The sequence below is a fragment of the Mustela nigripes genome, chromosome 13, assembly GCF_022355385.1.
Source record: "Mustela nigripes isolate SB6536 chromosome 13, MUSNIG.SB6536, whole genome shotgun sequence".
Classification (NCBI taxonomy): Eukaryota; Metazoa; Chordata; class Mammalia; order Carnivora; family Mustelidae; genus Mustela; species Mustela nigripes.
Window position 1 is genome coordinate 3,993,840 of NC_081569.1, and position 17,283 is coordinate 4,011,122.

The 17,283-nt window shown below is 56.1% G+C and overlaps 1 protein-coding gene across 4 annotated transcripts in view; it reads left to right on the forward strand.

Annotated features, from left to right (window-relative positions):
- FSD2 (fibronectin type III and SPRY domain containing 2) overlaps positions 1 to 17,283 on the forward strand; it is a 44,084-nt gene that overhangs the window by 22,222 nt on the left and 4,579 nt on the right. For all 4 annotated transcript variants that reach the window (XM_059371482.1, XM_059371480.1, XM_059371483.1 and 1 more), the window contains 9 exons: positions 1,333 to 1,563; positions 2,809 to 2,831; positions 3,784 to 3,905; positions 5,977 to 6,132; positions 7,855 to 7,989; positions 8,732 to 8,882; positions 11,092 to 11,225; positions 13,158 to 13,290; positions 17,106 to 17,282. In XM_059371482.1, the coding sequence (XP_059227465.1) occupies positions 1,333 to 1,563; positions 2,809 to 2,831; positions 3,784 to 3,905; positions 5,977 to 6,132; positions 7,855 to 7,989; positions 8,732 to 8,882; positions 11,092 to 11,225; positions 13,158 to 13,290; positions 17,106 to 17,282 (1,262 nt within the window). The remainder of the gene's footprint in view (positions 1 to 1,332; positions 1,564 to 2,808; positions 2,832 to 3,783; positions 3,906 to 5,976; positions 6,133 to 7,854; positions 7,990 to 8,731; positions 8,883 to 11,091; positions 11,226 to 13,157; positions 13,291 to 17,105; position 17,283) is intronic.

Genomic DNA, 17,283 nt, shown 5'->3' on the forward strand with positions numbered 1-17,283 from the left:
CCATGGCCCTTCCTTGACCGGGTGTAGCAAGACACCCATCCCTCCTTGTTCGTGCGCCCGACTCTTATCTGTGTCTCGTAAGATGAATACACATCCGTGCCTGCCACCAAACATGTCACAGTCGCCTGCGTGAGCCCTTTAGGTATCTACCACACCACGGGGTTGCCAGCACCAGACTCACCAGCCAGGGAAGGGGCGCCAGGACTGAGAGGAGACTCTCCACACCCCCTTTCCTGCCCTGCTCTGCTTCTGTTCACAACACAGCCTCGGGCTGTAGCCACAGAGCGCCTCGGGTGGATTAGCCAAGCCCCAGGCCCCTCTCCCATGAAGCTGGAACATCATCCCCCCGCTCGTGATCGGGCAGAGGACTATTGCACTCCTCCCCCACGCAGGGCACAGGCAAGGCTCGAGCGTAAGGTCGCGGTGGGAGGGAGACCTGTGCGACCCCCTAGACGGACTCCTTACACTCGCATGGGCAGCTCGCCCTCAGACCAAAGCTGGTCCCCCCCAGCGAGGGCTCTGAGTTTTACCCAGTTTCTCACACCAGCACTGGGGCCATCGCAAGCAAGTGCTGTGCTCCTGGAAGACGCTCGGCAGGTGCTCCCCGAGCCGGTCCTGAGAGCCTTTTCTTGGGAAACGTCTCTGTTGTCTGGTGAGGCCGGCGTCGTCAGAAGCCAGAGCTCTCTTGGCCTTCCAGCCCGAACCGGAGGGCCAGGGGTTGACAGGCGTGTGTGAACGTGACTCCTCTGCTGTGCCCCCAGACTCAGCACTGCCCTCCTGTGCTCCCCCGCCTACCTGACAGCGCTGTCCGGCCGCAGCCCTTCCTCCCCTTCCCCGTCAGCCGGCTCCTAGTTGATGTGAGGGTCCGTGGGATCCTGGCATTTGTGCAATGTGAGCATCAGGGAAAGGAGGTGACTGTCGTGAGACGCTGAGGGCTCAGGAGGGAAAGCTGGGTGGCATATCCCAGGGCGAACATCTCCGTGTTAAGGTCCAAGGATGCAGCGGCAGGCTGACACCTCAGTGACCACCTTCCAAGGTCGCAGTGGCCACAGTGGAGGGGGGCAGCTTGGGGTGAGGGCGCAGCGGGAGGGGTGCGAGACGCTTCCAGGAGAGAACGCCGCATTCCTCACCAAGATTATCCCCGGGGCTCTAGCTGCCGATTCCTGGTCCTAGCCCCCACGGCGCCCCCTGCCCAGCACCCCAGCCAGAGATGACCAGACAGGGGGAGGCGACTGCAACAGCTCCGGGTGGGTACGTTTCCATGCCCCAGTAGCTCTGTAGCGGACGCGGCACGTCCACTGAGATGATGGCTGACGTCTACCTGTCTTGTAGGAGAACTTTGGGAGACAAGAACAAAACTTTGAGTCACATTACAATGAGATCTTGGAAACACTCGCTCAAAAATATGAAGAAAAAATACAAGCTCTAGGGGAGAAAAAGAAAGCCAAGTTGGAAGCCTTGTATGGACAGCTGGTCAGCTGTGGGGAAAACCTCGACACCTGTAAGGAGCTCATGGAAACCATTGAGGAGATGTGCCATGAGGAGAAGGTTGACTTCATCAAGGTCAGTCATGAGGTGACATGAGGTCACAAACCCGAGGGACGGCATGGCTGGGGCGGGTTAGAGTGTTCCCTCTCTGCCTGGAGGCGTTGTTGTTGACCACCGCGGCCAGCCTCCGTTTGGTTCCTGGATGTTCATGATGGCGGGGCGGTCCCCCATGTCCCTGCACAGCTTTGCAGTGAGAGGCTCAACAGACATGAACATGGCGGAGCCCTTCCCTCCACTGTGGCTGGGGCCTCTGCCAGCCTCAGTTCCTCCCTCCTGGAGACCCGTCCCCTCGCCGGGAAGCTGGGCAAAGTCAGCCTTGGAGAGTTTTCTCGTCAGCTCAGGTGTTGGAGCCCTGGGGAGGAGGTTGTCCAGGCTAAAAAGACACTTCCAGCTCTCCAGTTAAAAGGGCACCAATTCTAAATCTTTATAAATGCAAACACACACACACACATCAACTTTTCTATTTCCTTGAAACCAGTTAAATCTGACCTCAAGGCCCCATGCCCTCGGGCTGTGGAAATGTTAATGTTGGTCAGAGGTGGGGTCCCCTTTCTTCCCATGACCCCACAGGAATCTGGGGCCCTTGGTGTCTGGGATGAGGGGCAGGGAGGGGGCCTTCAGCTTCCCGAGCTTCCCAAATGCGCCTCCACACTGACCTCGTGGGGGTCCCTCCAAGCCCAGCAGCACTTCCTTCCTGCTGGTGCTGGCGCTCGTGCTCTTGCTTGGGGCAAGGGACCTGCAACAGAAGCTGGAAAGCAAGTTGGCAGGCTCCGTGAGAGCCCCGGATTCGCAGACCTCGCGAACCACTGGTCCCACATTGTCGCTGCGTCTCAGAGACACAATCCCAAACATGCAGGACGAGGCATGTACGACAGTGTTCTCACTGCTCTGTGACGCTGAAACCTCAGAAGCAGCCGAGATGTCCATTAGCAGAAGCCTGGCTGCATTAGCATTGGAGATGCCCTTCGGGGGACTGTTGGTCCGTCTGAAACTGGCGGAGCAGAAGGGAGCATCTGTAAGGGGGGCCGGGGGGCCGGGGCGGGGGTGCCGCGCTTACGCAGCCTCCCCGGGAGCACCGGTCATCCGAGCCGGAGCACAGCCTCAGCGGGGTGGCCTCTTTGGAGTGGGGGGTACAGCTGCTACTTTTCTTTTTTCCTCATTTTCAAGTTTTAAAATGTGTTTATATCATTATATAGTTCGAAAAAGAAATTTCTTTTCAAAATCAGTTTGATACTTTCTCCTTTTCCTCCTCCTTTTTAGGACGCTGTGGCCATGGCTGACAGGTAATATTTTTGTTCTGAAACGTATGTCCTTGTTCTGTTCCTGACTCCTCTACGTATCCAGATAGACTCAGTTCCCCTTGGGCGTTTGGTCCCAGTTTCTGCCCCAAGGTCAGATAGCAGTGGCTTTGGAGGGAAGAGTCACTAGCTGTGAATCTCAGGACCCCAGGGCTGGAAGGGAGTGGGATGCCCAGGCCGGCCAGCAAGCCCGCGGTCGGGTCTCCTCCCTGAGCCGCTCCTTTCACCAGGGCCCAGTGTCCCCAGCACCCCCAGCTGTGCCAGGACCCAGGCTGCGTTCCGCAGGAAGTGTGACATTGTGGAGTCAGACAGGTGTTCTGTCTTGCTCCCCCCAGGGCCCTGGGTGAGTCCAGCCAGCCTACGACCCACCTTCCTTATCTGCAGGCAGGAAGAGTTTTATGGGAATTAAAGGAGACACCGTCTGTACAGCAACATGGATGGTGAAGCTTGATAACGTAAGGGTTAAGAGAAGAGGTTCTGGCAAAGGACAGACCTGGTTTCAGATTCTGCCCTTGCCCCTCACAAACCCCATGATCTCCAGGAGGCAGGACCGCTTAGGGCCCCCGTCCACGGACAGCAGGTTGAGTAGGCTTGGCCCCATGGAGAAGAAAGCCCAGAGTCTGCACCCGTCAGGCCCTGGGGTGACGTGAAGGGCTGGAAGCTTCCAGGTCAGCATCTGCACGTGCCCTGCAGCTGAGCGCCGCCCCCGCCCCGCCTCCCCTCAGATGCACACATCAGCCCCACCCATCCCTCCTGGAGGCCCCATTGGAGACCCCCGGGTCAGTCGCCAAAGCAGATGGCAGAAAGCAGCTAACAGCATGTTAAAACAAAGATGTAAGAATTCAGCAAAGAGGCCCTTCTTATGTGTCACTGGTGACCCAGCGCAGTCAACACTCCCTAAGGGGGGCTGCCCCTTCATTCTCGTTCGTTCCCACAGACTTGGGAAGTTCCTGAATACAGACACAGACGTGGAGATCACTACACAGCCCGACTTCGAAGACCAGACTCTGGACTTCTCCGACGTGGAGCAGCTCATGTGCTCCCTTCACGCCCTCCCGGGTACGTGCTCCCCTGTGCGCGCCCCTGTGCGCGCCCCTGTGCGCGCTTCCCGCGGGCTCCGCTCCCGGAGCTTTGAGTTAGACCTTTGACGGCTAAAAGCAATCAAGATTTAGAAACAAGTATTCTTCCATTCTCATTTCACATCTTCCTGGCGTGTAAGGGGGAGAGCAGAGGCTGACCTCCCCTAGGGCAAGTGCCTGCCCCACTTTCCAGGGAGCTAACAGAGGCCCCAGGCAGCGCTGGAATACTTTTACTCTGTAGTCTGCCCAGACTCTGCCTGCCTGAGTCAGTCCAAGTAAGTAGCCCAGATTTTATTTACTTAACGAGCCCAGTAGCTGGGAGATGAGTTTTAGGATCCCATGGAGCGGGTGAGAATCCCAGGCCTGCCACTTCCTAGCTATGTGTCTCTGGGCAACTTCCCTGCCTTCTCTGAGTCTTGGTTTCCTTGTCTGGGAAATGGACTTCATAATGCCTCCTGGGGCTTTGGTGACAGCTGCATGAGGTAATATGTGTAGGGCACGTCACATGGTACCAGATTGCTCTTCAGAATATTGTTGTAATTACTTATTTCTAAGAATAATATTGTAATTTAGCTTTTTTGTTTTGACTGCTTGCCTTCTCTTTCTCCCCAACACTCAACTATGCTATAAAAATGTTGTATGTATCATTTTAGGTTTTTCTTTTACATAGATTTTTTTGAAATAAGTTAATTATTCTCTTTTGTAACCTGCTTTTTTTAATCAAAACAATTATGACTAACATTTTCTTGTACCGATAAGTTCCCCTATAACATCGTTTTAATGGGTATATACCTTCATTTGTTTACTGAGTCCTCAACTAGATTGGATGCTGGGATGTTTCTAGGTTTTTCCCCATTACAAACCACACTGTAGTGGACATCCTTAATTATAAATCTTGGAGGCCTTCCTTAGACTCATGGCTCAAGGGGTGATTTCACCGAGCTGTGATGTCCATTGGATGATCCCTTCTAGGGATGGTGCTGCCCAAATCATCGGGCCCCAGCATCTGGAAGGAAAGGCACAATCACCCCAGTCAGTGCTTGAGACACATGGACACCTCGCCCCCTAAGTCCCGGTCCCGTGCAGACCGTGCCCCTCCTGCCCACATCTGCAGTGTCCTGAGTGGTTCCCAGCCCCTGGGCCGTCTCTCCTCTCACTGCAGGTTCTGCTCTACTTGCCGTGGGGCTGTTGCTGGCAGGATATAGAAGGACCCTGCTGTCCATCCTGGACTTTGTCAGTTCGGGATACAGGTTCTTTCTCTTCCTCCCTCCTTTGTCATGTTAGGACCTTCCAGGCTCTGAGCAGAGAGGCAAGGCTGAGCTGTGGCTAGGTAAATTCCTTAGAGTTTGGTTGTGCTCTTACCTGGACGGAGCGATGTCACCATCGGAAGTGAATGTTGTTGTACCAAGCCTGGGTCGGAGGGAGGTGCTGCCATGGGAGAAGAGTGATGGAGGAAAAACCAGGAGTGTTTCCTAGTGGTGTGTGAGTCTGGGGAGTAGGGAGGCAGAAGTACTAACCTACAGAGAATGAACAAATTGACTCAGTAGACTAAAGACGATAGTTCTCCAAAGCGTAGCGGCACCCAGCGTAGTCTTCTCTCACTGTAACAGGTATGTGGCTGCTGGACCCGTCCCCAGAGAAAGCAGAGCTTCCCTGTTGAAGGGATTCTCTCCCTCCGTGGCTCACTTCGGGCTGCGGCCACACCCCTGTGGTCCTGGCTGTCTTGCGTCTTTGGATGGCGTGGAAGGGGTCAAGGACCCGTGCCTAGGGCAGGTCTGGCAAACCACGCACCAGCCCGAGTCCCTGTCACAGGCCCCTCCGCCCCACGCTTGTGTGGCTTTGTCAGAGTAGGAATGGACATGCTGGTTGTTGCTCGCAAGTTCAAGGTTGGGACGTTCGGCCTTCCCGACCTTGTCCAGTCTGGGCTGCTGTGTCCGCTTCCAAAGCCTGAAGATCAGTCCGGGGACCAGTAGTCCCTTGGCGGGGCCGTTCCCCTCCCCCTCTGCGTAAGGCTCCTCACTTGTGTGTTTCTCTCCCTTGTCCTTACCTAGCTCCTTCTGCTCCAGTGATAAACCCACAGGCCCCCAACTCTGCCACGGGGTCCTCCGTCCGAGTGTGCTGGAGCTTATACTCTGACGACACCGTGGAGAGCTATCAGCTGTCCTACCGGCCAGTGCGGGACAGCGCACCCGGGAAGGACCAAGCAGGTGAGGCCCGTGCTCTGCAAGGGCTGAGGGCGCTCAGAGGCCGGGCCCTGCCTTCCCAGCAGTCAGAGGGTAGAGGTGGGAGCGGTCTACACATCCAGTTCATGGGGGCTGTCGTGATCTAGGGGCAACCTAGAGAACGGGATGCAGGTGGGGGAGCATGGCAGAAAGGGCCAGAAAGGCAGGTTGGCTGGGGCAAGTCACAAGGCCAGGCTAGGGGATCTGGAGTGTGGATAGAGCTGTCGGGCCAGAGCTGCCCCGGGATGATGCCTGGGCTGCACTGTGTGCAGGAAGATGGGGACGCCCTTCCTGGAGGAGGCCCAGCTGGGCTGTCGTGGTTCTGATGGGCCCCATGTGAGCATGTGAGGGAAGGGTAGGCCGGCTCTTCTCAGAGCAGCCCTGTGTTGGTAGAGACCAGAAGGGTAGCCCCCAGACCCGTGTGAGGGGTGAGGGGGGCCACTGGTGCTCAGACCTGCGTTCTCAGACCGAGCAGTCTCCTGGGAACAGACGCTCACCTCCACGTGGGCAGCCCACCCTCTTCCCAGGGAAATGCAGCTGGCTGGTGTGGGGCTAAGCCTGGGGTATCTGCCGCCCCTGCCCCCACGTAACAGATAAGCCATTTACCTGTTGAAAAGAGAGGTTCAGACATTAGAGGAGCCCCAGCTGAGCCCTTGGGGAAATTGGGGGACCACAGCTAGCCTGGCAAGGCCTATCCTGTGTGCATAGAGGCAGAGCGAGGTTGGGGGAGAGGGCTTGGGGATTTCCAGTTTATGGACGTGGAGACTGTGACCCCAGGAGAAACGAGCTATCTGTGGGGACACATTGTGTGCAGGCTTCCCGCACAGAGTTCTGTACCAGGCCAGGCAGGTAGAGAGTTCTAGGTGCTGAAAGCAAGGATGGTTTTTCTGCCCAGGGACCAGGAAGGAAGGGGAATTTTTTTTTTTTATTTAAATTCATAGAGTGTATTATATGTATTATTTGTTAATATAAATTAACGTAGAGTGTATTAGTTCCAGAGGCAGAGTTCAGTTTTTGATCATGTGTGCCCTCAGTGCCCATCACCCAGCTACCCTATCCCCCCACCCCCTCCCCTCCCGCAACCTTCAGTGTGTGGTGGTGTCAAGCGTTATCACAGCCTTCCCAGTCCGGGGAGGATCGGAGGTGTATCAGTTAGCTTTCGCTGCGTAAAAATACCCTATCCCACCCTACTCCATGCATATATACGCAGCCTGTTTGTTAAAATAACAAACATTTATTATTTCTTGTAATTCTGTGAGTTGGCTGGATATTCTTCTGGTCTGGGCCAGCTCGGGTAGGGCCAGATGGTCTGGGATGGCCGCCCTTACAGATCTGGGGACATGGCTGGGATGGATGGGGTGACTTGGGTGGCACCCCATCTCATCGTGCGGGAGGCTGGCTCTGGCTTGCTCGCGTGGAAACGGACGTGTCCCCAGCAGCAAGAGGACAAGCCCCCGTATTCTGGCATTTCCCGAGCCTCTCCCAGCATCCTGCTTGCTGCTGTTCCGTTGGCTGCAGCAAGTCCCGTGGCTGAGCCTGTCTAGGGCTGGCAGGGGAAACCGAACCACACTGCGGAAGAGTGCACATACAGGGATGGAGGGAATTGGGGGCCAATTCTGTAATCTACTATAGGGAGATTCAGCACAACTAACTTGGAGCTACCTGGCCAATTTTAGAGTTGAATTCTTGTCTTTTTTTTCTTTTCAGTGTTTACAATGACTGTCAAGGAAACGTACTGCTCAGTGACAAATCTTGTGCCAAACACCCAGTATGAATTTTGGGTCACGGCTCAGAACAGGGCCGGCTCCAGCCCCACCAGTGAGCGGGCAGTGTACATGACAGGTAAGGGGGCCCACTTGTGCCTGGAGCAGGACCTTGACCCCAGGGGACCCGGGAGTCCCGGCTTTCTAGCTGTGGCAGGACCCTTGACTTCGTTTGGCAGGGCAGGAATACCTGTGTGTTTTTCTTTCACTGAATACATGAAATCTCTATTCCTAGTGTGGAAGGGACATTTGCTTAGAGTTGGTCTCAAAATATCAAAAAGCAATCACAGTGGCATAGAACCTTCCAATCTCCTTCTGCTCCTGGAATGTGGGAAAGGGATGCCCTGCATCTCGGTCCGTCTGGGTGGCCACAACAGAGCAGCATGGACCAAGGGGCTCATACACGACAGACATTACTGCTCAGGGTTGCAGAGGCTGGAGGGTCCGGGATCACGGAGCCAGCATATTCAGCGTCTGCCGAGAAGCCTTCCAGGTTCAGGGACGGCGGGCTCAGTTCCGGCTGTGTCCTCACACAGCAGAAAGGGGCCATGGAGCAATTTGGGTTCTCTTTTATAAGAGATGTCCTCCTCCCCCTCCTCATCTCCCAGGGACCCCACAGACCATCACTTTGGGGAATAGGTTTCAACACATGAATTCAGTGGGGAGGTGGGGCGTCAGGGGGGTAGAGGGGTTTGGGAGGCGGGAGGCTGGGGAAATCTCTTTGTGCCAGGACCGTGCTCGTGCTGTCTGGTCAGGCTCTGGGCCAACTGGCTGCGTGTGAGCAGAACGGCTGTTCCTCTCTCCCTTTGTCCCGCACCCAGCGCCTTCCCCTCCCATCATAAAAAGCAAAGAGATACAGAGCTGCGAAGAGGCCGCACTCATCTGCTGGGAGTCTGGAAACCTGAATCCCGTGGACTCGTACACGGTGGAGCTGACCCAGGTGGAAACACCCGAAGCCTCGGGCGTAACCGAGTGAGTCCCGGGGGGCCTTTGCTGGGCACAAGAGTCCTTGATGCCTGACACAGTGACATAGCCCAGGAAGTGCATAGGGTTGGAGGGAAGGTCAGTTTGGGACACAGGGCAACCTCAATCTGGGGCTGCTTCCTTTTCATGAGAAGTTGCTGGAACATAGGGACGCCTGGGTGGTTCAGTCGGTTAAGCATCTGCCTTCGGCTCAGGTCATGATCCCGGGCTCCTGGGATCGAGCCCCACATCGGGCTCCTTGCTCATCGGGGAGCCTGCTTCTGCCTTCCCCCTCCCACCCCTGCTCATGCTCTTTCTCTCTCAAATAAATAAAATCATAAAAACAAACAAAAATAAAAAGAAGTTGCTGGAATGGTACTACTGAAGGTGCATGACACGTGAATAAATGCTTTAAACCTCAGGTTGGCTTTCTCAGCCCAGTGACGTTTTACCTTCCATTCACTTAGCACGCGCTGTGGGCCTCGGTGGTGCCGGGTCTGGTGCCTGGGCTCTGGGAGACTAGACAGACAAATCCCTGCCCGGCGGCACTGACCATCCAGGGGAGCAAAGAGAAAACAAGAAAACTAACAAATGCATGAGATGCTGGAGGAACGTAAAGCACCCCCCCACCTGGAATTTAATGGGCAGGAGGACATCTTGAGCCAAAACAATAGAGGTTAGAGTTGCACGCACAGAGACTTCTGTGCCCGTCATGGGAGGCTGTGGAAGGCTCACGGCCACCCCAGGTCCCCAGAGCTGAAGGTGCTCACAGGTGGGCAAGGGCTGGGTCAGCTGCCCCAGGGGCCTGCAGATCCCAAGAGTGCACAGCCTGTGGCTCTGGCCACCAGAGTGATCCCGATTTCCTTTGCAGTTTGTGTTGACACGTTAGGAGCCCCTGGCACCTCGCACCAGCCCAGACGAGGGGGCGTCGGTGATCTGGGGGATGTGGGGTAGTCCCCACTCTCCCAGTACAGACCAGTCATCCTGAAGAAAAGACAGCATTGCCTCACAGACGAGCCCTTTTTTGCGAGCTCATCCCACACCAGCTTCACTTCCTTCTGTGGCTCCAGCCCCCTGGTCGTATTCCAGCTCTCCTGCTTCTGGGCTCCGTCCTGCCACGTGGCTCTTCTGTGGAGACTCCCGTCCCCGTGTCATCCAGTGACTTCCAAGTCATTCTTTGGAGCTCACTCGGGTGTCCCTCTGCGGCATCAGGCACTCCATCATACGCCGTCACCACGTCATGGTTACTGCCTTCCATTGCCTCCAGTGGTGGCCTGAGGAGTGCCTCCGCCCAGCCCGACTGTGAGCTTGGTGAGGCCAGGGACTACATGAGTTTTCCCCAGAGCTTCTGTCTAAGGCACCCGGAACCTAAGGTGCTTGGTTTAAGGTTTCTTTGTTTGGTTTTTAAGATTTTATTTATTTATTTGACAGAAAGAGAGAGAGAGATCACAAGTAGGCAGAGAGGCAGGCAGAGAGAAGGGGGGAAGCAGGCTCCCTGCTGAGCAGAGAGCCCGATGCGGGGCTTGATCCCAGGACCCCGAGATCATGACCTGAGCTGAAGGCAGAGGCTTAACCCACTGAGGCACCCAGGCGCCCCAATTGGTTCATGTTTATTGAACGAAATGGGAAGGTGCCCCACTGGCCTGGGGCCGCATCCTTCCATGACCGGACAGCCAGGCCCGGTTGGGTGAGGGCATCGTTTCGGGAAATGGGCATCACCTTGAAGGTTTCTCTTTTCCCCTGGACTGAAGCAGGGTTAGCAGTCACAGGACTAGACAGTGGCTGTTATGGGCTCATATTCGTGTCTGGTAGAATTTAAATAAATTGGCTGGGGGCTTCTGTTTGTCACCAACACAGACGGAGGCCTTCTGGGGGCCTGGGGCTGGGCTCGGGTCGGTGGACCCCGCAGACAGCAGGGGACCCATGGCATCCCACCTCACGCCTGCCTCCACTGACATTAGATGCCAGGCGTGGGGCTAGGTGCCCAGGCCCCCGCGGTGGGGAACCTGGAGGGAAGAGGGCTGCACACACCGGGAGTCACAAGGGAGCGAGGAAAGTGGAGTGTGGGGAGGACACGCTCTTGGCTGTGCTGCTGGTGGTCGGAGGACAGGGGTGCGAGGCTGGGTTTAAATTCCCAGCTTCAAAGCGGAGGCCTGGTGCTGGCACCTGGCTGGCTGGCCCTACCGCGCGGTAACCGCAGCTCTGCCTCTCTGCCCAGGTCGGTGGTGGGCATCCCAGCCTGCGAGTCTCTGGTGCAGCTACAGCGCAGGCAGAGCTACACAATGTCCGTGCGAGCCCACAACATGGGGGGCCCCAGTGCCAGGAGTGACCCCGTGACAGTCCACACCACAGGTACGCACCCAGGCCACATGCCCTCAGGGACTTAAGGGAGCCACCCTGTGGCAGAGCAGAGCTGTGTGACTTCACTGGAAAATACGGCAAGCCAGGCCAAGAAGGGGCTGGGGACATTAAGGCCCTGGGGTCCCATTTTATAGACAGGGGACTGGAGGCCCAAGTCACAGAGCAGTCTGGTGGCAGAGCAAACAGGACGGCTCAGGCGTTTTCTCCTTACCCTCAGGTGGGCTAGAGGCTTGTCACCCTGGACTGCGGTGGCCAGATACCTCATTGCTCACATAGGCCACACGCCGCCCTTGGAAGGGCATCATTATTCCCAGCAGGAGCTATAGGCCGTGGCCGGTCTCCTGTTCTGCTGTCTGCCCAAGAGTCTCCCAGCCACCCACAGGCCCAGCTTGGCCCTGGCCGCTCAGCCTCTCCCTAGGCCCTGTCTGGCCACAGGGGGTGCCACGTCCCCAAGCCCAGCCCCTTGCCCTGTGCACTTGCCACCCTCCTGTCCTACAAGGCCAGATCTCGAGCGAGCAGAGACATGGCTCGCAGCCCTCCCTAACTCTGCCTTCCCAGGAGAAGCAGGGCGCCTGAGCCCGGGCTCTGACTGGGGCCATTTCATGAGGGACGTTGTGTCACTCCATCCACCTTTCCAGCGCCAGGAGGAAAGCTGTGTGATTAATTCCCTGTGTTGCTTCCACACGGTTGGAGAAAAACCAGCCGAGGGGCCACTGAAGTCCCCAGAGCTGGTGCAGGCTCGTGCTGGGATTAGGACTCGGGTTTTTCTCTTCGGTAGGCCCTGGGCCTGCCTTAACCTGGCTGGTCCCCCTCCTTTGCTGTGCCCACCCGGTGGTTTTGAAATGTCAAAGTCTGGCTGTCTCAGTGAAAGGGAACAGAGCAAAAGGGACAGCGAGCCCCCGATTATTCGGTCATCTCTGAATTAGTTTGTTCGTACAGTTTTTACGAGTGTATTTGCGAATGAGGCCTCTGGACGGCTCAGTCGGTTAAGCTCCGACTCTCCATCTCAGCTCAGATCTCCATCTCAAGGCCCTGGGCTGAGATGGTAACGCCTGAACCCAGGTCTGAGATGAAGAGAAGTGACTTGACAGGAACTCGGGGAGAAGAACAGAACTTGGCTAAGACACGAGAGTGGACAGTGAGTTACAGTGCTCTCAAACGATGCATTTTTTTTTTTTTACTAAATAATTTGTTCTTAAATCTATTCATACCACTTTGTGATGAGATTTTTGTTTTAACCATGATTTGGGGAGGGCTGTCATCTCCTCCCCTCCCCCCCACAGCCCTAGTCGGAATGTTGAATTTCACTTCCCTGTGTCAGACACGTCAGTAACAATCTCCCTGGTTCCTGTTTCCCCGGCCGGCGGGAAGAGGTTCCCACCTGCACACGGTGTTTGCCGCCTCCTGGTTCAGAGCCAAGCCTCTGGAATCGGAGGAGCTTGGGAGTTCCAACTGGAGATCTGTCATTTGCCGGTTGATCTTTTTAACCACCTGTGCCTCAGCATTCTCCTCTACGAGGGAGAATAATAGCACCAGTTTCTTTCTTTCTTTTTTTTTTTTTTAAGATTTTATTTATTTATTTGACAGGCAGAGATCACAAGTAGGCAGAGAGACAGGCAGAGAGAGAGAGGGAAGCAGGCTCCCGCAGTGCAAAGACCTCCCCCCATGCGGGGCTCGATCCCAGGACCCTGAGATCATGACCTGAGCTGAAGACAGAGGCTTTAACCCACTGAGCCACCCAGGTGCCCCACAGCACCAGTTTCTAAGAGTGATTGGTAAGGCCTGAAGCAGCAAAGACTTGCAAACCGCTGCTGGGGGCTGGGCACAGGGAGCCCGGTGCAGGGGGAACAGGAGGGGGCACCCCGCGAGGCTCCGGCTACAAGAGGAGGTGGCAGCGGTGACGGGCTCTTGGTACCTTCGCAGGCAGCCGCTTTCCCCTGAACCAGCACACCTGCCATCCCTGGCTGACTGTGGCTGACGACGGGTTTACGGTCGTGCGAAGCGAAAGGAAAACCCCCCTGAAGGAGCCGCTGCCTGGCAACACCCGGTTTAGCAGGTACTTCTCGTCAGTCGCTCACTGGAACGTTCTGTGAGCCTCCCTCATACTTGCTGTTGTTCAGGTGCGAGTGGGTGCTGACAGACGCCGTCTCGAGGGGAAGCAGTCCCTGAGATAGATGAGGGCCGAGGGGTCTGGTGGGGGAGGGGAGCCAGGAGGGGGAGGGAAAGGGTCCGGCTGGCGTGGGCGGAAGACACATGTGGCCACAGAGGCTGGGTCCTGGGCGGGAGGAGTCCGAGGGTCACACTGGCAGGTGACGGGAAGACGGGGATTTCGCGAGTCCCTGACCTGGGAGCGGGGGCCGGTCCCCCAAAGACGGGCGCCGTCTGTCTGGCTCTGCAGCTGTTTCCAGACCTGTTGAAACCCTTTCTTTATGCCTTACTTCTTTCCACATACTTAGAGGACACTTGAACTCAGAGCAAATACACACTACTGAAACAGGAAAGTCAAAGCAGTGGGGGAGAAAGAACATAGGTCACGTTCAAGAGCAAATTCCATTTCCAGGAATTCACGTGAAACATTACTCTCAGCTTCCCGGCCATCAGGAAGAGACGAGGTCATGGTGGGTTGGATTTAGAGTCGGGAGGATCTTCCAAGAAGGAAAAGGGGCTCTCCTACGGGGGCCCCAGTGGCCACTGCCGCATATGGTATGCAGCCTCCATGCCCGGGGCCCCGACTCTGCCGGGTCTGGCTCTTCCTCTGATGCCGGCTCCCTGCTGGCCTATCTGTTGTGTGTGCTAGTGCGTTAGTGTGTATACGCGTGTTGGTGTGCACAAAGTACGGTGGAAAGCAACTTTACCCACCTGCCTCTGCCCATTCAGCCCAAGGTCAGGTGGCAGGCAGGGTAGGAAGAGATAAAGGTCTTACCTGTGTTTTTTTAAAAAAAAATTCAACGAAGCAGATTTTGAAGATCTTACTGGCTTTACTCCCTGCTGTCTGAACTGGGCAGCGTCCGGTCCTGCGGGCAGAAAGGAGCGTGGAGGAGCTGTGCAGGATAGGATGAAAGACTTCCGTGGGCCGAGTGAGAGGAACACGGACGTTAGAGTGGGCAGAGCAGCCGCGGTTGTGGCGGGTTAAATTCTTTCAGGGGGGGGCCTGGGTGGCTCAGTGGGTTAAGCCACTGCCTTCGGCTCAGGTCATGATCTCAGGGTCCTGGGATCGAGTCCCGCATCGGGCTCTCTGCTCAGCGGGGAGCCTGCTTCCCCCTCTCTCTCTGTCTGCCTCTCTGCCTACTTGTGATCTCTGTCAAATAAATAAAATCTTTAAAAAAAAAAATTATTTCAGGGGACAGCAAGGCCTCTCAGGCATGTCACCTCACTTGTGCTCATCAGATGATGATGATGACTGGGTGACTGGCTAAGATTCTAGATCTGAGAGCACTGACATGATGACTTGTCCCAGTTTGGGGACAAGCAGGACGGGGGCTTAGCCATTTGGGGCTTGTTGTCCTGTTTTCCACCCTTTCGGTACCTGGCTGGTACCAGGGCTATGTGTGTCCCTCTGTCGGATAGCTACCAGGTTGTGGCCTCCCCGTGGTGGCACCTCTCTGGGACAGGATGCTCTCAAGAACAACACGGGGACAGCTTTCCTGTAGTAGCTTCCATCAGCACCCAGTCCCCTGAAAACACCCGCCTCTGACCACGCCTCTGCTCCCTCCTGGCATGTGAACCCCAGGAAAGCTCCCCAGGCAGACAGAGCCTCAAGCATACCCCCATATCCGCCCCCCACCCCAGGCTCCAGCCCTCGGATGTTGCACTAAAAGCTGCAAAACGGGTTTTGGCCACTGGGGCCTGTGCCAGTGGTCTAGCGCCTCCCCTGGAAATATGGGAGAGCTCCCCATCTGGGGTTCTGTTCGCGGCCTTTTGGGGTTCAGCCAAGCTGAGTTAGTCCCAGTGTAGTATCCTGTTACCGGTCTTTCTGGTGCCCTCTGAAACACCGTGCTGGGTGCTTGGGGTAGAGATGAAGGCGCTGTCCCTGCCCACCTGAGACGCAGGTGTCAGGGGCACACCTATGAGAGATAAGGCATTGTGGGAGCCCCAAGGAGGAAGGCTTCCTGCAGGGGGAAGGGCTGGAAGGATGAGCGGGAGTCCTGCGGGTCGACAAGGGAGATTCAGAACCTTACACAGCAGAAGCAGAGAGGCCAGGCCGTTTGTTCGGAGAAGGATGAGCGGTTGGGCACGTCACGGGTGCAGAGTCCATAAGGGGAGGATGAGAAGAGGCGGGAAAGATGGACGCGTTCTAGCGCAAAACGGTTTGCACCGTACCCTTCTGGTCACGGAGAATTAAAGTAGGGGAAGGGACAGGATCAGATTCGTATTTCAAAAGGATCACAGTGTGAGCTGGGGAGGTGGGGGAGAGGCCTGGGGGTGGGGGGGACAAGGAGACCAGAGAGGAGGCCGCGGGGGCCTGACAGAATCAGCAGTTGGAGGGCGAATGAGAGGAGATGGACTCCGCAGATCCTTGGCCCGAAACACCACCGGCAAGAAGTGGCCGGCTGGCTTCGGGGCGGGCAGGGGAGGGATGGGTCAGGGGCCGTAATCTATGGAGTGCTGATAGGTACTGGACACGTTCCAAGTGCTTTACGTGGATGGTCTCACTGGATCATCACAACAGCCTGTGAGGTCCAAACCGTAATCAGTCCAGTTCGATAGATGAGAAAATTGAGGCACAGAGAAGTAAGGGAATTTGCCCAGTGCACACTGCTGGTAAGGAAGGGTTGGTGTCAGAGTTCAACTAGAAGCTGAGCTTGTAACCACGACATTATTTTTCTGTCTCAGTTTGCTGACTTAGGTTACTAGGTAGACGGTGAGTCTGTTTCCCAGAAGGGAGAAGACATGAGGGGTACCTACCCCACCCCACCACAGCCTGGCCGGCGGGAGGGGTAGGAAGGTCTGAGTTCTGCCGGGGACGTTCTGAATGAGACCGCAGGAGGCTGGAGGTGTGGGTCTGGAGCTTGGAGTAGAGACGGCTTCATTTTACAGAGGATTGAGTTCATGTGCAGTGCCCTTCCCAGAGCTTCGCATGGCCTTCAGGACTGGGGGTTTGAGGATGTGAGGGCAATCTGGCCGTGACAGCCGTCACCCTGTGGACCACCAGGGTCGAGGCGGCTGATCCGGCTGGCTGGTCGGGGCTCCCCTGCCACCCCTGCTGCTCCATGCGTCTCCCTCCCAAGGCTGCGTGCGGGATCCAAGAGGACGACCTGCCCAGGTAGAGGAGGACCGTTCTTTGGTCAACGGTATAGGAGTAGCTGCGCTCCCCTGCCAGAACGCCCGAACAAGCTCTCAGGGTCTGTTTGCGGGAGAATTTAGGGCCGTCAAGCTTCCAGGACTCCAGACACAGCCAAATGAGCCCCTGCAGGTGGGCATCTGCCTTTCCATATGTTAATTAATTAATTAATTAACTTGAGGTTTGAGAGTAGAAATCATGTGTTAATGACAGCTGAACAAATCTGCCTAGGGATTTGGGGAACCACCTCGAATTTCATTTTAGAGATACTCATGTGGCCAAATCTCCAACAAGAACCTTTCTCTGGAGAATGCTGCCTTGTTGTAAAACAAAACGTAACTCTGACCTTTTTAAGTGTAATTGTTCCTAGGGGCGTCTTGGAGGTGGATTCTGATCATCTGCTCTTCGCTCTTCTTGGGAAATGAGTCCCCATCTTCTGCCTATGGGCTGCCACTTCCCACGGGAGGCGTTCAGAACACCGCCTTCCACATGTGCAGACCACCTGCTGACTGGCCCCAATAGCTGGCGTCACTGCCCAGCATGGCCAGGCTGGGCCGCCCCAAATCACACGTGCTCCTTTCTAAACCCAGGTGTGTTGCTGTCATGGGGAATCTAATTCCAGTCCGAGGGCGCCACTACTGGGAGGTGGAGGTGGACGAGCAGGCCAACTACACAGTGGGCGTGGCCTTTGACGATGTCCCTAAAGAGGAGGACCTGGGAGCAAACTGCCTGTCTTGGTGCATGAGGCACAGATTTGCATCATCGAGG